The 25,250-nt window shown below is 51.1% G+C and overlaps 1 protein-coding gene across 1 annotated transcript; it reads left to right on the top strand.

Moving 5' to 3' along the window:
• Positions 1-561: 561 nt before the first annotated feature.
• Positions 562-23,623, top strand: IGFBP5 (insulin like growth factor binding protein 5). The gene is made up of 4 exons (XM_084209670.1): positions 562-1,862; positions 18,460-18,686; positions 18,840-18,959; positions 19,348-23,623. Exons 1-4 carry the CDS (start codon positions 1,532-1,534, stop codon positions 19,477-19,479), a joined length of 810 nt encoding a protein of 269 aa, XP_084065796.1. The 5' UTR covers positions 562-1,531; the 3' UTR covers positions 19,480-23,623.
• The last annotated feature ends 1,627 nt before the right edge of the window (positions 23,624-25,250 follow it).

Here is a 25,250-nt window from a genome sequence, read left to right as displayed (position 1 = left end):
AGCCATCTCCTCCTGCGCTCACCTTTGGAGCGCACGGGCGCTGCGCGGGCTCCCGGCCCGCGGTGGGGTCCGCACCCCACCAGCACAGGGTGCATACAGCACGTAACATCAGGCCCTGCTAACTCAGTCTCCCATTTCCTCCCCAAACTCACAGCCCTGACCTCTCCCATCCAGACTCCCCGCAGCCCAGGCTGCCCTGCAACCCAACGGCAACCACTTTGCTTTTTTTTTTTTTTTTTTCTTAAACCGTGAAGATCTGAACTTTCCCCCCACCCACCCCCCCCCTTCCAGTCCTCGGCTTCCCCTTCCCCCTCCTCCTCCCCTTGTCTCTCCTCATAATATTATCCTTGATCACTGCCCGGGGTTTGAAGCCCAGAAGTCAGGAGCTGCGCACCCCACCCCCACGGCCCGAGCGCGCACTGATAGGGCCCTCGCTGCTGGCACCTAGTCAAGCTGAGGTGTCATTGGGATCTCAAATTGCAGCGAGGGGCTGGCAGGCAGCCAGAGGCAGTCTATTTAAAAGACAGCCTGTTCTGCAGTATTCAGTCTCTTTAGAAACTTCTCCAGGGGAAAAGTGTTGGGAGATCTACAAAGTGGATTTTTTTTTCCTCTTTTTTCCTTTCCCCCTGATTTTTTACCGCTCCTCTGCCGACTTTGCAACAAAACACTCCAACTTTGCAGAAAACTTTTTTTTTTTTTTTTACTCTTTTGGTCTTTTTTTTTTCTTTGCAAATCTTGGAAGAGGAAAGCGGGAGAGTTGAACTGAGCCGATCGAAACACAACTTTGCTTCATACCAAGCTTCCCAGCAGCTCGCTGCGTCGGGATAGACTTTTCCTCCTGCAGAAGAAGAGGAGGGGAGGGGAGCTTTGCATCCCCTCTTCCTTCTCCTGCGTTTTCTTTTTTTTTTTTCTTTTTTCTCCTGACTGCTTTGATGCATTATTAGCAGGACACTGGTTTTCAAGGAACTTTGCTCCCTTCCCAACCTGCCTCCTCCCAGCCCTTTGGGAAGAGTGTGTGTGTGTGTGTGTGCGCGCGTGAGTGAGCGAGTGTGTGAAATCGCCGTCCCACCTCCCCAAACACCCCTGCTCCCCCACGCCTCCCCCTGCAACCTGTAGGCTGTGCTACCCCTGCAGGCTTCTCTCCTTTTCCCCCCTCCTTCCCTCCCTCTTTTTTTGCGCTCCCGCGGATCGCGGTGCGAATTCCCCCTTTCGAGGCGAGAAAAAGCTGAAAGGAGAAACGGGGGGGAGAAAAAAAAAGACAAAAAAAGGAAATCTAGACGTCCCCCCTCTCCCAGCGCCAAAAGAAAAGCAGGAGGGTCTCGCACCCCGAGAATAACCCCCAGAGTGGGGCGCCTGCAAGCAGGGGCTACGCTTTCCTTTTTGAATTTAATTTTTTAAAATTCTTTAATTTTTTCTTTCAATTTTTTCCTTTTTTGTTTTTTTTTTTTGGCCCCCGAAGGGGCAAGCGGAAAGCCAGCGCCGCCCGCTCCCGGCAGCCCCCCACGCCCCGTCCCGCAGCATCCCCGCCGCGATGCTGCTGCGGCTCCTGGTGCTGCTGGGCGCCTGCCCGGGGCTGTCGCGGTGCCTGGGCTCCTTCGTGCAGTGCGAGCCCTGCGACGCCAAGGCGCTGTCGCTCTGCCCGCCGTCGCCGCTGGGCTGCGAGCTGGTGAAGGAGCCGGGCTGCGGCTGCTGCCTCACCTGCGCCCTGCCCGCCGGGCAGCCCTGCGGCGTCTACACAGAGCGCTGCGCCCGCGGGCTGCGCTGCCTCCCGCGCCAGGGCGAGGAGAAGCCGCTGCACGCCCTGCTCCACGGCACGGCCGTCTGCCTCAGCGAGAAGAGCTACCGCGAGCAAGCCAAGGCCGGTGAGTGACCCCGATCCTCCATCCGCAGCTCTCCCGGATGCTTATCCGCTTTGCCGGCTCCTTTTCCATCTTTCCGCCTGCTTTTTCCACCCCAGCGCCAGCTCCCGGCTGCGTTTTCCCTCGTTCCGGGTGCTCTTCCATGACCCTCCGCTTGCTTTTCCGTCTTTCCGGCTCCCTTTCCATCTTTCCGCTCGCTTTTCTGCTCCCTCCCACTGGCTGCCCTTCCCTGCCCCCGCCGCTGCTTTCCCATCCCGCCGGCTGCTTTTCCATCTTCCCAGGTGCTTTTCCATGCTCCCACTTACTTTGCCGCCTTCCCGGCTACTTTTCCATCTTTCCGCCCGGTTTTCCATTCCCCCTCCCCCCCTCCCCCGCCGTGTGCTTTTTCGCCTTCCCGGCTCCTCCATTCCCCTGCACCACCACCAGCTGCTTTTCCATCTTTGTGGCTACTTTTCTGCCTTTCTGCCTGACTTTTCTCTTTCTCTCACACAATTACACACCCTGGCTGCTGTTCCATCTTTCTAGCTATTTCCCCATTCTATCTCCTCCCCACCCCCTCCACGAGCAACTTTTCCAAGCCCCCGGTTGCTTTTCCATCATTTCTGTCTGCTTCTCCACCACCAACACTTCTCCCGCTGCTCTTTCACCCCCCCTATTGCTTCCACCTTTCCAGCTACTTTCACATCTTTCTCGATGTTCTTCCACCCACACCCACAGTTGCTTTTCCATCTCTGTGGGTACTTTTCCATCCCCCTAGCTGTTCTTCCATGCCCCCTGCCACTTTTCCCATCCTTCTTTCCATCTGTGCTCTGGTCAAACCTCCTGTTGCATCATCTCACAGCCCCCACCCTGCCTTCCATCATCGCCTCTTGATTTTCCCATCTCCAGTGGAAGGGCTTTCTTTCCCCACTTCCCAGATGCACCCTTTTAGTCACAACTGCATCCCAGTCCTTCCCCCATTGCATCCTTTACATCTTTCCTGCATCCCTGTTTTAAACCCTCTCCCTGACAACTTTCTATCACCATATCCTCCACCTTGCTCTGGGGCCCGAGCTGATCTCTGCAGATTAAAGTACAGAGGAGAGCAGGGCATCTCCTTTCAACCAGCAGCCCATTCCCAAAGTCCTCAGCCACCCCCAGGTTTGTGCTCTGCCTCACACTTCCTCCTTGGAATCACTACAGCCTGCTCTTTCTGTCTGCCAGCTGCTGGACATCTTTGTTGGGCGATGGGCTTTAGCTCAGGGAGATAAGAGAGCAGGTGCATTAGGGACAAGATACGCGTTTGCAAAAAATAACGGTGGTGTGGCTAATAAGGGGCAAGAACAGGTTAAAAGCAAGCATGAAGGCGAGCATGGCAGCACCAGTGCAAGGCCAAGCTTCTGAAATGTTTGTACCTTGCACATGACAAAAGCATGAAAGAAAGTGCTCCTTCATTTTGACACTCATTTGACTCCCATTTCTGGATTCTGTAGCTCACATGAGGACAGATTCCCTGTATTCCTCCAAATACATCTATACTTCTGCCACGGTGTGAAGGGAGGTAGGGAGCATGTCTGCATGGCCGGGAGACCACTTGGCAAAAAAAAAAAAAAACAAACCAGAAACCCTCACATTTTTTGGTCCATGAAACAGTCATTTCTCCTTGTTAGCAAGCGTCTCCTTATACCCATGCAACGGGAATCCGTTTCTCCTTTCTAGCACCTAATAAATTGTGATGCTTTTATTATTTTTCCCCTTTGCTGCTTGCAGGCAGTGGTTGCGTTGCTACGCACCATCCTTCAGAGCAAAACCAAATTCTGGGTGTAAAAACTTCCCCCCTCCCTTGAATGACATCAGATGTCCAAACTCCCTTTAATCAGCTAGAAACAGCAAAGCTGAGCTTGGTTTTTTGAAGGGCAGCTGTAAGATATGAGAGATGGGAGCTGACCTGCACAGGGAGCAGAGGGTGAGGCCAGGAGCCACGTTCCTGCTGGGGAGCCCGGGAAGCTGGGCAGTAACCACTGTCAGCAGAGATAGGCCAAGTATCCCGGAGTGCGTCATCCTGGTGTTTATTTACTCTGCACGTGTGCGTGCGTGGCCAGGGGCAGGCAGTGTGGTCGGGAAGGCAAAGCCATGCAGCTAAAACCCAGCAGGAGAGCAGGGCCCATTCCCTGTGCCTGTGCTGAGGGTGCCCCATACAAACACCTGGAAAAGCTTTGGCACTTGGCTCCCGGCATGAATATCCTTCCGTTTCACCTGCCTCGCGCTTCCCAAGGAAACTGGTCCTTTAGCAGGTGCTTTGTGTGAAAACTTCAGCCAGGGCCCTTGTAATTCCGCTGTTTTTGATTGTCTTGGGATTCAACACCCATTGAATGAACAAGGAGAGGGACAGGAAAGCGGTGGCAGGTTTGTCGTGCAAACCAACCCCGTGGCACTACCTGCGCTTCCAGTTTGGACTCCCCAAGTGCCGCAGGGGCCTCTTTTCAACAGGTTTTGTTCACAGACAGCAGATGAGCCTGGATTGGAAAGGCTGCTGCAAGAAGCCACAGGAGACCAACAGGCTCCTCTTGAGATTTATGCAATTGCAAATAGAAATAAAAAATAAATCAGGAATTCCTGAGGATGGGAGAGGGGAAAAAAAAGTCACTTGGCATTCAACTGGTAGTGTGTGAGAACAAAGTATATTTTCATAGGCATGTTTCTAAGCAACAGGGCAAGAAAAGAAATTAAGTTTGACTTGAACTTTCTGGCCTCTGCCAGTTTGGCCAGCAGCACAGGGACTGTGCACTGGGGAAGCTGGCCTGGCCCTCCCATCTATCAATGACCAAAATTGGTTCTGAGCTGCGAACCGCTGAGAAAAAATCAGCACTCTGCAAAATAAACTATGTGACAGTGGTGAGGACTAGATCAAACTGCATTTCTATCTATTTCTGCCCTCGTGCTGGCCAAGTTTAAAATTGCAGATGCTTTCCTCCTTATGGACAAGGTAGAAATGCATTGAGCAGCACTGCAAGAGCCAGAGCCTGGGAGGCCAGGCTTAGCTCTCCTGTAGAGCAGATGTCTTGCCTGGGGACAAGATGCTTGCAGGTAGCATGCCTCAGTTTCTTCATATGTATGCTGGGCAGTGGTACTGAGGAATGCTAGAGGTAATGAGCTGAATGTCCTCCTGGTTTGTTCAGAGGTCTGAAAGGAAAGCAAGCGTGGGATTAAAGAGCCTTAGTAGGACTTGTTTTAAGTAGATGGATATGTAGGTACTGACAGGATGGTCCCTGTAGTCCTTCCTCCCACAACAGTCAGACACTGTCCTTTACAGAAAACCAAACATCACGTCTGCAATTGACTGTTCCTGGTTAAAAAAACATGAATGAGCTTCATTTATGGCACAGGCTGCAGGATTCTGGGTTTTCTCTGTTTTGTTTAGGTTTCCTTTGAAATATACCATGTCGTTCCATTTTTCTCCCCTGTGCTCCTGGCAGACTTCCTCCTGCTGAGACAGCAAGGTCAGGCTGAGCACCAGGGAGCGGAGGGCACAGATTGGAGCCTGCTGCCCTAAAAATGCTCATGGAAAAACAAAGGTTGTCAAATATTTCCTTCTCTCTCATTCCTGCCCTCTTTCTAGAAAGCGAGCAAGACTTGGCAAGTTTCCTTATGAAACCGTGAGCCAACGATAACCAGGAGGGGAAAGGGGAGGGTTTGCAGAATTAGCCCTAAGAAAATCATCTTTGCAGCGTCAGCTGAAAGGTGGAGGAGGAGAAGTGCTGCTGAGCAGAGATTTCCTGCAGCTTGTGTTTGATGCTGTCCTTTGTTGCTCCCCAACATATTTTCCCCCAGCCCATTCCCCCTTCCCGTACTCGCCTGCTCTGCATTTGGGGATGCAGGGCTTCAGGGGTGAGCAAAGGGGATGTGGTGAGGCAGTGGGCAGCTCCATGCCGAGCTCGGGGTGAGGGCAGGGGTCATGGGAGCAGGGTGCTCGGGATGCGCTGGCTTGTGCACATGTCCCTGCGGGAGGGACCCGGCTGGTGTGAGCCGCAGGTCCATTGTGCAAAGCAGCTCCGAGCTGTCAAGGCGAAAGCTAGTATCAACAGGCCTGCAAAAACTCAGACACAAAACAGGAAAATCTCCATTTTTCTTTTGATCTGGAGTTTCAATAACAATATATTTAAAAAAAAAATAAGAGTGAAATCCATCAGGTGCCAGCAAGAGAGCTGGGTTTCTGCGGTGTGTGTGTGTGTACGGGGGAGGAAGGGATGGGGTGGTTCAAACAGGAAAGGAGGGGCCTTGGCTGGAAGGATTTTTCAGCAGCCTGGTTTCTAAGGAAGGAGAGAGAATATTAAGTAGTTGATCCAAATGAAATTCCTGCCGAGTGCCAGCAGAGTTCACGGGAGAAAAGACGTGGCTCTGTGCGTGCGTGCGTGCATGAGTGATAGAGCTGGCCCCGAGCTTCCACACAGCCCTGGACCCACTCCAGGTCAGTGCAGGGAGCCCCTCCAGAGCTTGCACCACACAGCGGAGAGCAGGCGCTGGTCTCAAACAGCAGGAGCCTCTGCAAGCTTGAGGGATGCTGGAGGAGGCCATTGTGCCTCCTTGTGTCATACTTAAGCAGCAGCAGCATCCTGAGGCCAGATGATCGTCGCGGCTTTGGCACGTCAGTGACTTGAGCACAGTCGTGTGCGACTGGAAGCGTTTGCTTCGCTGCGGGGTGCCCCTCGGGCCTGACAAAAGGGGGCAGGAAAGACTGGGCACCTTCTGTGCCAGCTTCAAGACATCCCCCAGAGTCTCCTGTCGCTTAGTTTGTCACACGTGTCGGGGCGGAAGAGGAGGAGAGGCGGCACCCGGCGCTGCCGCACACGGAACGCGGTGCTCTGCTTCCTCCTAACGACGGCTGGAAGCGCTGCTCGCCGCCGGCCCGGGGAGGCGCCGATGCGGGAGCAGTTGCGGGAGCCGCTGCAGCAGCAGCGCTTCCCTAAATTCTTCATGCAAACTGAAAATCCTGGGAGCAGCCTGGGGAGGGTGGCGGGAACCTCATCCCCTCCGGGCTTGCCGTCCTACTCTCAGCTGGGTGAACTGCTAAGAACGGTTGTAGCTCGTTTCCCTGTGCTCACTCAGAGGGGAGGTAAAAGCGCCCATGGCACAGCAAATCCTGCCCCCCCCCGTTATTTTTTAATTATTTTCTTTTTTTTTTTTAAACCCAAGCACTTAGTAGTGCAAATTCAAGGCCAGACATAAGTAGAGAATTTGGCTGGAGCACACCTGCCCCTCGATGTGGGCTGCAGAGCAGCAGCATTAATATGCACAGGGAAGATATGCGTGTGAGCATATGCACACACGTACCCGTGTTCACACGCCCACACACGCCTGCATAAACATTTAATGTGTGCAAGCACACACACGGAGCATTCTTGTCTCTGGAGGCAGAATGGTTTCCAGGCAGCACACACAAACCTCTCTTAGATGCAGGGGTTCTGGTTATGACTGGCACATCGTATTTTGCCATGAAGATCAGATACTGGCATACAGATCAGCCTACCCTGTCCTCCCACTGAGGGCTCAGAAATGAGATGCACCAGGTGAGCATATCAAACAATGGGAGGTAAGGAAGGAGAGAGATGCAAAATCTATCCTCCTCTCAGCCAGCTGTGTGGATCCAAACTCACCCCCTCTGTTTGGAGGCGGCTTGTGTTTTCTGGCTAGACTATGATAATACACTGAGAGATTTCTTGAGGGCAAATTTTCCCATGTCGAACAAGCAAATTCTTCCCAGTGAAAGTGTGAAGTTGTGCCTTGCAAATGACAGCCAGTCCACCTGCCAGGGCAGTGGTCGCCTGTCATAGGTGGAAGGAGATGATGCCAGGGGCACTGAGGTCTCTGGGATCCTGCAAACTTCTCCATGCCCAGGCAGCAACAACTGGCCTTCAGGAGGGTGTGAAAGAAGAACTGAATTGGGAAAAGATGGCACATTTGCTGAAATGCAGCAATTGAGGACAGGAGAAAGAGCTTCCAGCACTGAGCAGAGAAAGCTACAGGACCCAAAGACATGATGCATGCAGAGGTCAGAGGTGATCCAAAGATCATCTTTAGCCTGTGTGAACTCACTGGTAGCCAGCCTGATAACCACCTAGTTGTTTTTAAGGAGGGTTTTTACAGGGAAAAAGTAGATACTTTCTGTATACCATCAGGACTGGAATAGCCAAAAGTATGAGGAGGCTCTGCTGGTGAGGAGAAGGATACCTAACCCCCCATGCTGGAATCCCCTAAGACCTGGCCCACTGGGTCCAGTGAGCATCAGCCTCCACACTGGGTATCCCCAGGGTGATACACCTGGCAAGGACATAGAATGGGGTAACAGTTGTGCCAGCACTCCTGGATCCTGGGCTGCCCATTTAAGAACACTGGGCACAGTTCATGATTCATGCCTCAGATCATCCTGGAAGGGTCCTGTCATATCTGGTGACATCCCCCATCCCCTTACCACTCAACCCCCACAAGACACTGTGTTCCTTCAGCTGTGTAGCCAAGGCAACTCTCAGCAAGATGTTGTTATTGAGGTGGCTCTTTGATGCTAGTGATCTGAGAGGACCCCTTAGTGTTCATGTCAATCCACTGCTTGAAGTTAATCTCAGCAGGAGCCAGCATAATGTGTTTGCAGAAATTTGGGGCTCTTGGTGATTTGCTGTGAGCAAATTTGCTCTCAAGGAATCCATTTCTCAGCATGTTTTGGTAAGTCTTCTGTCTATGATGTTTCCAGGACAAGTTTGAGAGAGAGGCTCTGGTCAACAGATTAAACTTTGAGATGGCATGTTAAATTTATCCTTGTGAAGTCAGTGGGCATTTCTTGTGTGCAAGTGCACAAGGTTTTGCTCTCACTATTGCCCTTATTCTCCAGACCCCTCTGATATTCCCATCATTTTCCATTGTAACTCCACCCCGGTGGTCCTGTCTCTTCCATGCAGAATGTGGGAATGGGGGGTCAATATCTCCCCCAGCAAACTGGCACACTGTTCCCTGTTAGCCTGGCAGACCTTGATCCTGCAGGATGCTGAGCACCTTTCCTCTAGAGCCAAAGAATCAAAGGCTTTTGGGCACCTCTCCCCTCAGTGGGAACCAGGTGCCTCAGTCCTCGAAGGACTGTGGGGCCAAAGCAAAGGCTGTTTGCTCTGGTAGAGCTGGAGAGCTCTTTGCAGCTTTGGGCCTGGAGGGCTGTTGTTGCAGTTTGGTTTGTTTGCTTGCTGGATGGACACAGCTGGCTTGATGATGGAGATAATTGTTATGTTGATGGAGATGACTTGTCTGGTTGCTATTTGAGGGCAAGAAAGTTAATCCTGACAGATACTTAGGGAAATGATTGCCTAGCTAAACAGAAGAAGGAATGTTTCTTAAAGGTAACTTTGGGGGCAAAGTTGGCTAATATTCATAATTCTTTTTTGTAGAAAAACAGTAGAAATATTTCATTTTTCCAAATACAGATGGGATTCATCAGAGGACAATTAAATCAACAGAGCCATTTATTATTCATGCTTAAGAAATCAGATGTTATGTGTTAGACTAATGATGTTAGACTAATGATGAAAATCTGTAATTAAATAAGCCAGTGAAAACTATGGAACCTGGCTTTCACTTCCTAATTTAAAGAACATGCTGGAAAAGAGAAAATTTTTACTAGGGAAGAATTGCAGAAGAATTGTCTTATACCTGTCCTATAGCTGTCCAGCAGTCAACGATGCTGCTGCCACAACTACTATCTTAAGATATTATTACATGTTTTAAGATATTTTATCTAAATACAAAGTGACATACAGTCATTGCTCTTGTGTGTCCTTCTTTCCTGATGAAATAGTAGATGTGGGTGAAATTTTACTGGAAAAATTTTACATTTCATAACCATTTCAGTGGCCAGTTATTTGGTTTTGTAAAAGCAGCAGTGGCTTGAGGTTGCAGGAGAAACAACAAAGTACAACAAGGATTTTGTCAGTCCAGAAAGGCTCTAGATCTGTGGCAAGGTGTGATCAGTTGTTTTTCATGGAATTTCAGACCCCAGAATGGAGGTCTATACCCTTTTGTCCATAAAGAGACCCATGAGGATTTTTTTAAACATTCAAAAGCATCTTTGCATCGTGTTGGACCAAAAGAAATTGCCAATGTATGCAGTGGTACAGGGTGGAAAATCACTGAGAGGCAAGAGTCACCCATTAGGATCAAGCTTGGGCAAATTTCTCCTTATCAGTATTGTCTGAGTGTGAATGTCAAGCTTCTGGTACTTTTTTGTGGTCCTGCTTAGGTGGACTGAGAGATTAAAGAACACCCAGGCCTACTGCAGGCAAAGGCTTTCTGAGAGAAGGAGTCCTGAGGGCAGAGGTTGGAAATTTGATCCCTCAGAGGTGCTAACAGTCAGGATGGACAGTACATGTGATGATGTGTCATCTGGTGCTAACACAGAGATGAGCAATGGATGATCTCACACAGCTTTTCCATCTGGTTTAAGGCAAAACTGTGACAGTGAGGCTGAAGGCCTAGAAGTTAATCCAGGCTAGACTGGAACTTGAAATCACAGCTGCACACCTGAAGTACTTTTGGTGTTGTAACAGTTCTTGTCCAACACCTCACACGGGTGCATCTCCACGCTCCTTTTCCTGTCTCTTTGTGGTGAGCAAGGGGCAAGCATCCTGGCAGCACCTGCTTTTAAGTCCAGATTTCTTGATGTCTCATGTGTATTGGCACCGCTCTTCACCTGAGTTTTAAAGATAAGCCCCATGGAGTCCAGGAGGGCAAATTACTTATTCCATCTCCCTCATTACACTTCATCCACTGCTGATGTTGAGCTACCTTCATCCAAAAAGTTCCCCTGCCTGCTTCTTTTTCATGCAGTAATGACAGTTAGTGGACACATCACACCTCCTTCATTTCTCTGGCCACAGGAAGATTTTTTCCCAAGTCATCTCAGGTGGTCAGATGATCAAACAACCTTTTGTTTTCATTCAGAAAACCTTAAAGCACGTGTGTTCTCATCTTTTTGTCACAAATAAGCCCCATGGAAAAACTGCTGGTAAACAATTCAGTGATGCCTTGCAGAAGCTAAACCAGATTTTCCTCACCCTTAGTTAGGCAGAGACTGTCATGCAGTCTCCTCTGAGTTTTTCTTTTTTAATCTTTCCTGCTCTTAGTTTCTTGGCAGCTTGGTATGGGTTTTGCCTTCTTTATTGCAACCAATGAAATCTGCTGCTCCGGTGGATTTATTGGAAAAGATGCAAGACTAAGAAAGTCTGAATTACTTCATCCTTTCCAGGATGGAAGAATATGTCTTGGTCACTCTGATATTGAAAGATGATTTATTTAGATTTCTGTGGGTCATAATTCAGCTCTCAGCTTCTTCTGCAGTTTCAACATATGGAATGGTGAACATCTGCAGTCTCCAGATGATGTGAAGGAAATACGTTTTATCTTCCTATCATCAGTGCATCAGCAACAGGAGCTTCTTGATATAAATCTAATCCTGCAATACTTCCTTCCCCTCCACTTGCCAGTTCAGTTCTCTGGAAGATGATAACTTTGTTCAGGAAATGTCAGGCTGATATAAGCAGCTATCTAGCAACAGAGTGTCTGCAATTTTGCAAGATGGTGCACATCAGCATCATTTAATTGAAATGGATGTTTGTTCATCATCTTACTGGAGGGTGAAACTCTGGAAAGTTTCCCAATTCTTTTATTGGTTAGATCTTTTGGGCTCTCTGTTGGACATTGGCATGAGAACCCAGAGTCTCTGGCTATGCTGCCTGTTGACTCAGACTGTCACCGGGTCTTGGTGTGTCTTGTATGTGCATTGCAAACTCCCACATCTGCCTGCTTTTCTCCTTGCTCTACAGAGCTAGTCTCAGAGAGTTTTATTTTGTGACTGCAGTAAAGAAGGGCAACTCAGGAAAGTACCATGTGCACATAGCAACACAGATCCTTCCTTAAGCTTCCAGTTCCCATAGCTGTACCTCTCCCACCTCCGTGGCATTTGCTGGCACCGCGAAGTCATGCTGACCCAGAGATCCACTCCTACAGATAGCTCCTGCGCTTCCAGAGCAGACCAAAACATGAGTTGGTTCCCTTGAGATCTCCTTTCCCACATGCTGAGCTGCATTTCTCCCCCATCCAGATCTGTATGAGGACACAGAGGTCATCAGGATGATGATCTTCCTTTCCCATGAATCCTGTGTGAACCTGGGGGCAGCCCAAGCACCTGATATTCACGCTCTGCAGGTGAGCCCTGGCTGATACTGCAGAATCTGTATCCACAGGTTTCTGCTGAGGAGACATTAATCACCTGAGAAAGAGCTGGTCTTCCAGGCTAGTTCAGCAAAGCCCAAACAATTACTTTAAAAAAAAAAAAAAAAATGCCATGGAATAGCACATCCCTCTACCATCAGTGCTTATTCTCTGAGGTTCTTCAGGTATTCTTGAGCTGTTCCCAAGCATCCTCCTGGCTCTTGGCTTAAGGAAATGGAGATAAGTCCTAGCCTTCCAAGCCAACTCTCTGAATGCTTTTCCATCTCTTCTCTGAGCTTGGCCTTACTGATCCATATCCTTCCCTTAAAAGGTGTCTGAGTGGAGCAAGGGAGTGAGGTCTCATCAACTTCCACCATGTTGTCACAGGGGTATAGGATACTGGAATACCCTGGAGCTCCTCTTCCAAAAGCTTGCGTGGCTTTTGAGCCATGGACTGATTGGATTCTGATCATCTGTCTTTGGTAGGTGACTGGGTGTGGTGGGGCAGAGTGGGCGTTTCTGGGAGCACTTCACAGTGCTTTGACAGCTAAAGACTTCCTTCCACACTCTGCAAATCACAAAAGTGTTTTGCTGCTTTTGGCAGCTATTGAAGTTCCTAATTCCCAGGGAATGAAATAGGGTCTGTGTTTTCTTACTACTGCTCCTGTGTCTGTAAAACAGCATGGCCCATGGGAACTACATCACAGGCTTCAAGGGGACCAAGACTGAAGAGGTGATGGGAGTTACCTTTCTTAACTTCAGACCTTTGGAGGCCTAAGTGTGATCACTGGAGTCACAGGAGAGGAGACTGGACTTTAGTTCCACCCTAAAATCATAACCCAAGCCAGATGATGGGGCTGGTCACAATTTGGAGGGTGCAGCATCTCTGCAATGACTTACACATGGAGTTTGGCCATTCAGAACACCTCAGTGTTAGCATTTGGGCGTTATGTGACATAGATTTAAGTGTCTGTTGCACATTGCTGAGACTTGTGAGAGGTGGGGTGGCAGTCCCAGCAGGGCTGCTGTTATTCTGTCCTTCTTGGTGTGCGGTGTCTCAGTTGAGCCTCTCATCACCTGCAAGCATTACCAGCGTGCTCCCTCACCATTCCCTGCCAGACAGACTGCACCGGCTTGATGCCAAGACCCCACCAAAGCACAAAAGTTCGTTCAAAGTCCAAGGCACATTGCAGCTGGCTCTCCAGCAGACAACACCCTGGGCTAGTGGAGGAACTGGCTGGAGCCTCCATGCTCAGCCCTGGCTGCTCCGCCTCCAGTGGGTGCCAGATGGCCTCGGGCTGGGCGGCCGCCTGAGCTCACTGCCTGACCTCACCGGGGCGGTGGTCTCAGCAGTGACCCCAGCACAGGCACAGCGCCTGGGCCGCTCCACTGACCACCCCAGCAGGGCTGGGGGCCGTCACCACCACGCTGGGGGCTGTGCCTGGGACAGGAATGTAAGTGAGCTGTTCTTCATTAGGCGGGTGAAACCTCCTGGGCTTCTGCCTGGGCTGAGTGTTGGCCTCTGGGGAGCTCAGGAATGCTTTTGCTCAGTTGTACTCTCCAGCTGCCAAAGGGTGCAAGATGAGATGACTCTCCTCTCTTTGCATCTCTTCCCTGCCTGCATTATCCCTTCCCTGCCTGCATCTTGAGAATGCAAACACAGTGGCTGTCTCTGTGTGCTGACCAGGAAGGAGGAATTTTTATTTTCCCATCATGGCCACAGGTGCAAGTCCAGGTCAGGGACAAATTTGCCTGCCAGTACTAGGAAGTTTTGATGTAGGTCAAGCATGTCCCCTCCTGCGGAGTGAGCAACAAATGGGAAGGGCAGCTGGGGAAAATACTCAGGGTTTTTTCCAGCCAGGATCCTAAGAACAGAATTCCTGTATAAGCCCCATATGCAATGAGAACCTCTGAACAGAGATGGCTGAGTTTGGGGCAGAGGAAGGACTGGACAAATTCTCAAAGTCTCCACAAGTGGCATTTGTGTTATTCTTGTGCTAGAGGTTTAACCGAGATCCCCATTGAGTCTTTCTCCAACACCTTTCTGCTTAAGTGGTGTATTTTGTTAGTGCCTATGCTGTAAATAATAATGATCGTGATAATAATCAAGAGGGCTGTTTAGCAGGGTTGTGCTGTGGTTGTGCATGTACTTCTTGGTGCATGTGGCTTTTGGGGGTGGTGTTGAACAGGACAGCAAGTCCCGTAGCAGTGGGCTGTGGCTGTAACGAGCACGGTTCATTAGGAGCAGCAGTCAATAGATCCTTTCTGCCAGAAACCAATGAAAATGTGTTACAAAAATTTGAGCCTCCCAGCCATTTGGAAAAAGTTTGTGTTCCACTCTGTAATGTCAGCAGGCAGGGATGCAGTGTTCCCACACACTCCGCTCCCCCATGTGAGTGCACCCACCGCCTTATGGGTCACAAGGCTCCAAAGCATCTGAAGCCCAGGAGCACCAGGCTGGGTTTTGATGCAAGGCAGAATGATGTGTAGTCTGCTCTGGGTGGTATCTCTTAAGGACAGCAGGCAGCCAGACAGGAGCAATTTGTGGCTTCCCAGAAACAGTGCCTGGTATTTTGCTACTCCCCTTCCCTTCTGCAGGGAATAGTTGGAAATGGTTCCTGTTAGGGAGTTTCCACTGGCTAGCCTGGAGTGGGGAAAAGACACTGTGCCTCAGCCCAGGGCATAGGACATCCCATGATCTGCTGTGGGTATTTTCTGTGTCCCAGGGCTCATCAACAGCACAGTCCTTTTGGCCTGGCCTGCCTCAAGAGCCTTTCCAGATGTTTGCCCCTCTTTCCCTGGGCAACAGAGGATCAGACCAGACATGACTCCATGGAGTGGCTCTGAGTTGAGTTCAGTCTCCTGCCTTGGCTGTAGGGTTGACATCCCTTTGAGGTGGCCTTCCTGCCCATGTGTCACCTCCAAGCTAGCCAGGCATCCTCAGCTTGGCTAGCAATGTCATTCTTTCGTGTCATTTTTCTGTGACAGTAAGCTTGGGACCTCTGGTGGGATGTGATCCCCTCCTGAGTTGTGGGGAGAAGGAATGGAGCTGTGTAAGCCACCCACCTTCTGTTTCCCACTGTCCCTATTCTGGGGACACAGTGAGTAGAGCCTTCCTGCCCATGCCCTAAGCCCACACAGATGCAGCGTGTTTTGCCCATGGCTTGTGTCCCCAGACAGGCAGCTGTGCCTCTGCAGGTGGCCACCAGGCCGGCAGGCAGATGGGAGGAGGTGGGAAGGGGCTGTGTGGCAGGCCACAACCTGACAGGGAGGAGGAACTCCAGCCTGATCTCCTTCCTGAATCTTCCACACAAGTAGGGCTCATTTGGCAAAACTGGGCGTTGCTCCTGCCAGCATCTCCTCAGGCATGGAGGCAGAGCGGTGCCAAATGCTGCCTACCGTGAGCCAGCCTGGGGGCAGACAGAGGGTAATGAATGAGCTGGTGGGTGAGGATGGGCAGGTGAGTGCAGGAGCTCTGGGGATGCTGATGTGAGTGTCTGGTCTGGCAGCAGTGGGCAGCTGCAGGTTAAGGTGGATGGGCCAGCCGGGAAGAGAAGGGAGGGGCTGCATGGGTGCTGCATGCCTCACTTCTGCTTTTCTCTCTCATCTTGGCACTGGGAAGGCCCCTTACCAGCTGCCCAGAGCTTGTCAGGTGTTTCTGTTAAAGACCTCTGCCCAAATTGGCTTGTTAGAAGAAGGGGTTGCATCAGCCTTGTTGTTGAAGGAAATTAGGCTATAAAAAACATAAGACGATGGAGGAAAGGGATCCCTTCAAGGCATCCATAGAGTTATCACTGGGATATAAAGACCCAAACTAGACACCACTGCTGAGTCACAGATGAAGGAGCCACATCACTTCTAACCCTTGTTGCATGACATCCCAAGCAAATATTCCCCCTTCAGGGGGAACACATGCATACCAGGGAGAGCAAACGGGGTGAGTTCCAGGTGCTTTTTCAGCCCTGCAGAAAGCACCAGACTTGGGTTGGGATCTGGGCAGCTTTTAGTGCACATCAGTTATCTGCAAGAGCACAGGGCTCCTGTGGCTGCCATCTATCCTTGCAGGAAGGGCTCCACATTAGTCTCCAGCTCACTCTGGCTTGCTGGCAGGGAGAGGAGGGATAAGGTGCTTGCTAGAGGGTAAAGCTGCTGACCATGTGAGCAGTCTGAGCTGCTGCAGACACCCATTGCATGCTGAGTTCTGGGGACTGGACACCCTGTTCTGTTTTTCTGACTGAATCCTCACTGCCTTGTATCCTTTATTTGTTACTTGTTTTTATTTGTTAGGATTGAGCAGCTGTGCCTCATTTATTTGTTACTGTGGAGGTAATGAGTTGTGCCCCTCCTGGGTTACAGGGGGCTTGCCAGCACCAGTGTGAAACTTCCCTTTGTTGCTGTAGGGCAGCCCAGGGAGGTACCCTGGCAGCACCTTCTCCAGCCCTGGACGTGGGTGCCAGAGGGGATTCCTGGGACAGAACACTGCGTGTTTTACTGCTATAAGAAGGGCTTAGTCACTGCAGATGCCTCTGTTCTTCCTTCAGACCTTGAGTTGCCACAATATCTGTTGAGGCAAAGGATGTACTTCAGCTGCACCTTGTATTGTTTCATTCTCTGGGGAGTAATTTCCAGTTTACTCAGTTTCTTCTCTATCCCCTGTCTGTCATCCTCTTAGAGGAGAGGAGCCCTGATCTGTGCAGGCAGTTGAGTCCTGCAGCAAGGAATAAAAACCCAAGCATATAAGCATCATGGGGTAAAATGGCAAAATTATCCTGTCCTGGAGAGCCACATGAGTCCTGGGGCTGGTACAAGGGATTGTTTATGTTGCTCTTGGCAGTTAGGAGGGTGTAGAGTTGGGGATGCTCATCCAGTGCTGTTCTTGTGGAAACAGAAAAAACAAAGGGCCACTTTAATAAATAAGTGGCCATGAGAAACTTTCAATTTTTTGCTGGGAGAGTGCAAGGTCCCCTTGGCAAGGAGGGATAGGAGACTTGTACCTGTAGTTGGCTTGGGCACCCAGTGACCCAGTGACACTCAGTCACCTCCAAACCCCCCAGCTGAGGTGTGTGTGACAGTCTGGCACTGCCATCTGTCATTAAGGATCTCGTCTGTCCCCCCCACTGGGCATCCTCAGGCATCCCTGAGCAGCAGTGGCATCCTCTTCACCTTTCTCCCTCCTGGTGCTGCATCTGGGCTCCAGGAAGCAGTCAGTCTGCAGAAAAAAATCCTGCTTGCCTTGTTGGGGGCGTATATCTGCTTTTATTTTAATCCTGAGCCTTTTTCCCTCCTGTAGGAGGGGATGATCTGGGTTCACTGGCATAGAAACTTCAAGGGATGCTGTTCAGGGACAGATTTCAGCTACTCTGATACTTCTGCTGCAATGAGTTTCCTCATGGTCACTTGCTGGTCCCAGCACAGACTTGTCATCAACACCAGACAGCTGGGGATCCATGGGTCAGGAGACCAGGAACCTCAGGACCTTTAAACTGCATTCAAATTTAGTCAAGAAATAACCCTTTTTCACTCTGGTGGTTGTACTAAATGTCACAAGTCATCTAAGTTTAGACTGTCACCAGCTTGCTCCTATATATAACTGCTCAGGGCTCCTGACTGCATTCTGCCAGCAGAGGTTGTGCTGGGGGGTCTACAGGACAATGGGTGCCATGGACAGAACCTAAACATGCTGCTGTCAGTACCATCAGTGGCAGTCAGGCAGCATTACTTGACAGTGTTACCCTTGGCTTTGCTGGCTTCTGGGTGTGCACCAGCAGATGGGAGCTGGTTTGATCCCATGAGTGGGGCTGCAAGCTGAGGACCCTGGAGATCCTAACACTTGTCAGCCACATCTTTGGTATCACTGCTGAAATGTCTGCCCAGCCACGTGGTGGCTGTGCTGTGTGATTGACCTTGGCTTTGGAATTGTCTCATCTTCAAGCATTCCTGGCTTGTGCTCTTGCCTTCTTTAGGCAGGGTGAAGTATGAACTCGTCACTTAATCCTGTCAGCATGGATAAACAGGGGCTTCTCTGCCTCATTTATGTGTCACCTGGCCCTGGAGGTAGGATGACCCTCACACTGGTCTTTTTCCACAAAAAAACAATGATGGCCCTCATATGTAGAAATACATCCTACACCTCTGACTCCTCCATGCTCTCTAGACACCTTCCTGTCCCGAGCTCAGAGGTCACACAAAAAATTTGTGAAGTCCTTGATAAAGCCAGGGCTGTAGGCAGCAGCTGGGAAAGGGATTCCTTTGGTTATTTGTTTTTATCCTGCCTGGTCCAAAGCCCTCCATGGGGCTGGGCAGGAGGGTCTCTGTGCAAAAGCGAGCCCCACTCATCTCACGGAGACATGACAGTTTGGTACCCCATCCTTTGCAGAACGGGAGTCCCGGGAGCATGAGGAGCCGACCACGTCAGAGATGACAGAGGAGACCTACCCGCCCAAGGCCTACCGGCCCAAGCACGGGCGCCTGTCTGAGCTCAAGGCTGAAGCCCTGAAGAAGGACCGCCGGAAGAAGCTGACCCTGGCAAAGTTCGTGGGCATGGCTGAGAACACGGCTCACCCTCGCGTGGTCATCCCCGAGCTCCGGCAGGAGTTTGAGCTGGTGGGTGCCTTCGCCTTCCCTCCATGAGGCTCCCATGGGAAGGAGGGCTTTTACCCCTGGGAAATGGGTACTACGGGGGGCGACCAGGGGGTTTTTCAGCTGGAAGGTTCTGGGAGGTGCTCCCCTTCTCACATTTGATCTTCCTGCGTGCAGGGCCCGTGCCGCAGGCACATGGAGGCGTCCCTGCAGGAGCTGAAGAGTAGCCAGCGGATGGTCCCCCGCGCTGTCCACCTCCCCAACTGTGACCGCAAGGGCTTCTACAAGAGGAAGCAGGTAAGATGTTCCCCATCCAGGAAAGATTTTCTCTGCCAGTGCCCTGGGTGGGAAGGATGGAGGTTTTTCCTTTGCTGGGTTAGTCTGGGTGGTGCTGCAAGTATCTCCAGGCACATTTGGTGGTGGGTGGCCTTGCTGACGGCTCCAAGTGCCATCTGGCCTGAAGCAAGCATCCTGAAGGAGCTGGTGAGGGAGGGGGAAAAGTCAGGGAACCCTGGGCTGGGGTAGCAGCAGGGACAGGGATGTGCTGAAAGCAGAGAGCAGGAGCCAGATCTTACCATGGGGATTGCCTCGGTGGTGTGAAAGGGCCGAGGCCTGATCCCCAGGGAGGGAGCCACACAGTGTCTGGTGGCTTGCTTCTGATCTCTGCCCTTGGGTGTCTCCCCAGTGCAAGCCCTCCCGGGGCCGGAAGCGTGGGTTGTGTTGGTGTGTGGACAAGTATGGCATGAAGCTGCCGGGGACTGACTTCCTGAGCGGAGACCTGCAGTGCCACGCGTTCGACAGCAGCAATGTGGAGTGAAGCCACATCCCCTCCCTCCACCCCATCACTATCTATCCAGACTCCCTTCCACCCTCCCCTCCGCACCTCCCCACGCCCCGGGACTCCGATTCCTTTCATCTCATGTAAGACGAAAAAAGAAAGGAAAAGAAAAAAGAGAAAGGAAGAAAAATGAAAAAAACAGAAAGGGAAAGAAAGGAAAGAAAGAAAGAAAGGAGAGAAGTAAGGAAAGGAAAAGTAAAAAGAGAGAAAAGAAAAAAGAAAATTAAAAAAGAGAAGAAAAGAGAAAAGAGAAATGAAAGAAAAGGAAAAAAAGAGAAGAGAGAAAAATAAACCCTGAAGAAACTGAGGACTCGGAATCTACAACAGCCTTTTGACAACAAGGACTCAGCAAGGAAAGGATAGAGCCAGAGACAAACCAGCCATGGCCACTCTGCCATCCTGCACCTCTCCCCAACACTGCCTGCACCCCTCTGCCACAAGCAGAGGTCACCCTGATGTAGGAAGCTCTCCAAGTTGCTGATTCTCCAGTACGGGTTTTGGGCAGGTTCATTTTTATTTTTATATTTTTTTCGTGTTAGCTAGTTGATTTCTGAAGGGTCTTAAGAGAAAATCTTGTGGCCGCCGGCATTCCCCTTGCAGTCCTCCAGAGTGTCCTCCCCATGTTGCTGGGACTCACTTGAGTTGATTTCCATCTCAAATGACTGCACCCAATCCAGGCAGATTTCAGCAAGGGAGGAGACGTGGGACTGTTCACTTTGTGTCTGGAGATAAGCTAGGGAGGGAAACACAGATCCTGCAACAGCACAAATACCCCCAGAAAGTATCTGTGGACTTAAAATTATCACAAAAGGAAATACAGTCTCCCCTGTCCAGTTCATCTTGATTGGAAGGTCAGAAATTTTATTGGACAAGCAGGACTGACCTTTGTCCATCCAGGTGTGAAAGTGTTCGTCACCTGCATGCACTTGTGTGTGCATTGATGTGGCTTTCCCTCCTTGCAACGCTTCACCTTGAAATCTGGAGGTTTCAATGTAATATGCAATTGGGGGATATGCTGCCCCTCCCAAAAACAAAAAATGACCTGCTGGATTAAGCACAGAAGCAGAATTATGGAGGAGCATCGGTGCCTGTGGAATCAGGGCCTCATCAACACTGAGGACTGCATCACTGTTCAGACTGAAGTATCCCTACATGGGGACAGGGGAATCAGGGCCAAAACTCTTCACCACCCTTTGCCACCACGAAGACGACCAACTATGGAGATTTTTTTTTTTTTTTTTTAATACAGCTGAAAATGTGGTTTGCTCCAGGGGGAAAAAACCCCCAAACCTCCACTTTGTTTCATCTTGGTTTTTTGTTAAGGCTGGTTTATAGCTTTCCCCATGGGTAGGAAAATGGCATCCTTTTGCATTGAGGATACTGCTCATGTTGCCACGGCTGATTCCCACGACCCTGCAGTAAGATCCTGTGATGGGCCCTTGCCTTTAACCTGGGGCCCAGCTCCTTGTTGAGTGACAGCAGCCACTGCACCATGGAGACCCACTGCCTTGGGCATGCTGGGACAGCCCTCAGCTGCTTTCCTAACTCATTTCTTGTTTTTAACGTTTGCATTTGATTTTGGGACTCTCGCCTCTTGCTTATCCCTGACAAGGGTCTCCACGATGTTGGTGCTGGGAGGAGATCCTGCAGTGAATGGAAGGAGAGAAAGGAAAGGGAGCTGTGGGGTCTGGGTGCTGTGGTGGGGAAACACACCCGCTGGGAACCACATCCCTCTGCCACGGCTGGAGGTGGCAGCCAGCACTGGCCAAAGGACACAGCTGATCTCAGGTGGAAGGTTCCTGAACTCCCATATCCCTTTCAGCTTCCTGGACCTGGGCAGAAAAAAATGGAGGTCCACAGCACCACTGGGGCCCCACCAGTGGGGATGGGACAAGGGGGTTCTAGTGAAGGCTTCTTGCCATCACAGGTTGGGAGCCCTCGTAGCCTCTCATGAGATGACATTACTCCCCTAAGCATCCCGTGGGCTCCCCACCAGGACGTTACACTGATGGAGGGCAGGACTGGACACCTGTGGTTATTTTCCCTCCAAATGACAGCAGGAGCAAGTTTTGCCGATGGACTTCCACAGAGATGCAGCAGAACATATTTTGTCCTGGGGACAAAGCACCTTCCCATGTTGAAAAGAAGGAAGTGTGCTACCAGTGTAGATGTGCCCCCAAAAAAGCCTGTTGGAGTGGGGTAATTCCGTGTTGTTGGAGGGGAGCATGGTGGGGGCTGAGAGAGGGACCTCTTCAGGCTCTGCAGCGCTGATGGAGCAGGGTTGGTTTAACCAGAGTGGTGGATTAACGCTGGGGTGCAAGTGGAGTGAAGAATGGGGTGAAGACAGCAGGAGGAGGAGAAGCTTGTGCTAACCCCAAGGGCCACTGGACACCATTGTTGACACTGTCTGTTTGCTGATCCCTGTGCAAAACCTCCTGACTGTCATAGGCCAGTACCACCTTTCCCAGGACCCTTCCTTCCTTCTCTCTTCCTCTTTCTTGCTTTTTTTTTTTTGGTTTGTTTGTTTTTTTGTTTAATTTCCCAAAACTTGAAAGCCTTTGGCTGCAGAGAAAGGAGACATGCCCCCGGGGTGCAATGGGAAGGGCATCAGACCCCCATGGACCTTGCCTTTTGGTAAGGATGCTTTTGCAGGGTGAGGGTTAGCTCACAGGGCCCCACGGTGGTGTCACAAAGCAGCCACCACAGATACTGGGAAGGGACACAGGGCGATGCTCCATCCTCTCCCTACCAAGCAAGTCTACGTGGCCCTGGGAGCCCAGAGTACCAAAATCCATCCCACACAGCCTCCCTCACCCCTGCACACCCCATTCTGGGATGGCATTGCCTGTCCTGTCCCCACAAACCTGGGGGAAAGGATGATGGACATTTGGGGTGCACCACCCTTACCCCCCAGATCACCTCGGCTCCCAGGATGGGGCACCAAGTGACCCCCCCAGCTGCCCACTCCCTTAAGGATCCCCCCAGCAGGACGAGGCTGTTTACAGGCTGCACTAATACTTAGGACCGGGGTTGGAGCCTGGGTTGGGCTGGGATTGAGAGTGACTCCAGGAGGGCTTGGTCACCCTCTGGGGTGGCACTGACGAGGTGCTCCCATTCTCAGCACCCAGCAGCACCCCTCTGCATTTAGGATGAGAGAACCAGAAGGGGCAGATTTGGGAGCTGGGGAGGGTTGAGGCACACCAGGAGATGCTGGCAATTTGTGCATTGGGGTGTCATGAGGCTCAGGGGTCTCTGGCTACGGTATTTGTGCTGAGCCCACGTTGGTACCTAGGATGCGAGCTGGGAAGGAGAGGACAAGGATGGCTCAGGACAGCCCTTCCACCACATCTGCCCAGGGAGCAGCGCTCAGTGGCTGGGCTACCCCTTGTCTGTACTGCAGTGGACTTTGAAAACCACTAGTACAAGAGCATTTTGCACTATTTCTCCGCTCTCTCCCCCCTTCCCCTTTTCTCCGCCTTTCCCATGAAAATTCTTTGCTGTTGGTTTAGTTTTCTTTTTTTTTGTTTTGTTTTGTTGTCATTGTTGATTTTTTTTCCCCCCAAATGGAGCATTGTATATTTAAAGAACTGTCAGTTCACCTCACTTCCAGACCGCTGTCCTGGCCCTGGCTAGGAGCCCTGCCAGCTGTGGCCCCCTCCCCAGCCCCACCAGCCACCGCCACTGCCACCGGGACAGACGTCACCATGCACGTTACCCACCGTTGTAACACAGTTAAAACACACCAGATTCCGAGTTTCCTGCCTGGTTTTTATCTTTAAGCAATACTCACTACACATTTTACGGTAGCTTTTTATAGCTTTACATACATACGGTAGCTCTGTTGTTTCGTTTTGGTTTTGTTGTTTTGTTTGTTTTTTTTTTTCCAGTAAACAAGAAATACTCATAATCTTACTGGTGGGAAAAAAAAAAAGCAGTTTGTGAAAAACTGACAATGGAAGAAGAGCTTAATGCTCTGTTTAGCATTTTGTACTTAAAAAAAAATCTCACATTTTATTAAAAAGTGAAGATTGCTGTATACTATTTATTCAACTTATAATTTATGTTACTCTTTGATCTTTGTCTTTTCTCATGACAAAGCATTTATTTAATAAAGTTATGCATTCAGTTAGCTTGTGCCTGACCCTCGTGGAGCATCTGTGTGCCAGGGCCTGCCAGTGAGCTGCTCCAGCCCCGAGCATCCCAGGGCCACCTGTGTTGTGTCCCTTGGGGGGCTCAGCCAGCTCCACAAGGGTGCTCAGGGAGGTACAGGGCATGGGGTAAAATGGTAGCAATGCTTTAGGGGAGCTTTTGATACTAGAACAATCTGCCTTGCCAGGTGACTGGTGAAAGTTGACAGCTTAACTTTACAGCTTCCTGCAAGCAGAGCTACAATTGTTAATCTTTTTTTTAGAATTTTCTTTGCATGAATGTGGCAGTGGGGCTCAGCACACACATTCAACCAGTTTACCAGGGCAAAGTACCTAGCAACCAGTGACCTTAAGCCCCTAAATGCTATCTCAAACTGAGCTTCACAGCTTGGGAGCAGACTTGCTCTTTGAGTCTCAGACGTCTTGGCAGATTTGCCCCAATGTCCCAGCAGCAGGAACATCCCTGGAGCTGCTCAGCCCAGCCAGGCCCTGGTCCTCAAACACTCTTGGTAGCTCTTGGTGGCTCATCCCACTGCCCTCCCCGGTGCTGGATCTGACCCTGCCCCACCGCCCGGGCAGCCATCACCCTTCATTCTCCCACACCCCCGATCTCCCTCCGCCTGTGCCCCCCTTCCCCTCCATTCACCTGCCAGCATCACCCCGTGTGCCCAGAGCGGGGCGGGAGGCGAAATCATCCCCTTTGCCCTGCACTGAGGACCGCGGGTTGCCACGGCTCCGCTAACAGTGCATCCCGCAGCCATCTTACAGCACATGGAGCCACCCTGTCCCCGACGGACACCCCGTCCCCCGGACACCCTGTCCCCGACGGACACCCCGTCCCCGGACACCCCACACGGCCGAGCCCGACCCCTCGGGCAGCGCCGGGGGCAGGAGCCGCGCGGCACCGCAGCCGCCACCAGGCGGCGCCACGCCCGCCCGCCTTATCCTCAGGGCCCGGCCGGGCCGGGCCGCGCTGCGGCCGCTGGCAGCCGCAGAGGCCCTGAAATGGAGCTTTCCGTGCAAAAAGTGAGCGCTGCCTTCAGCTACGGGCTGATAAATCACATCCCTAAGGACGGCTGGAGCTGTATACAAGTGTATATGTAGCTACAGCTATGACAGATACGGTCACACAGTTTTACACTAAGGATGTTCTTTATATTAAATATCGTTGTTTATATTGTACTACTGTACAGGTTTTATACTAAAACTACTAGGAATAAATTCTTCGCTGTGAGGCATTGGAACAGGCTGGGCAGAGAAGTTGTGGATACGCCGGCTGTGGCAGTGTTCAAGGCCAGGTTGTCTGGGGCCTGGAGCAGCCCGGTCTAGTGGAAGGTGTCACACACTGTCACACACAGCTCCTGTTTGTTCCCCTCCAGCCCTTGAACGGGAGGGTGGCCCCAGGCACTGCTGGGCTCTGGGCACCTCTGTCACCCCCAGCCCTCTTTGGGCAGCACCTGGCTTGGAGCACCCTTGTGCCCCACCCTGCTACTCAGCATTCCCCCCCATGGCATCACCTGAGCCACCTCCAGTTCACCCCAGAGGCACAGAACAGGAATTTTGCTACTTTTCCCACGTTCTTCAGCCTGCATCCCACCCCCC

This window comes from Fringilla coelebs (genome assembly GCF_963513975.1).
Source record: "Fringilla coelebs genome assembly, chromosome: 7".
Lineage (NCBI taxonomy): Eukaryota > Metazoa > Chordata > Aves > Passeriformes > Fringillidae > Fringilla > Fringilla coelebs.
This window is presented reverse-complemented; position numbering and strand designations above follow the sequence as displayed.

Coding starts and splice junctions, on each gene's coding strand:
- IGFBP5 (XM_084209670.1), top strand. CDS start 1,532: ATGCTGCTGCGGCTCCTGGTGCTGCTGGGCGCCTGCCCGGGGCTGTCG. Junction 1,863..18,459: donor CCGCGAGCAAGCCAAGGCCG/GTGAGTGACCCC, acceptor CATCCTTTGCAG/AACGGGAGTCCCGGGAGCAT. Junction 18,687..18,839: donor TCCGGCAGGAGTTTGAGCTG/GTGGGTGCCTTC, acceptor TCCTGCGTGCAG/GGCCCGTGCCGCAGGCACAT.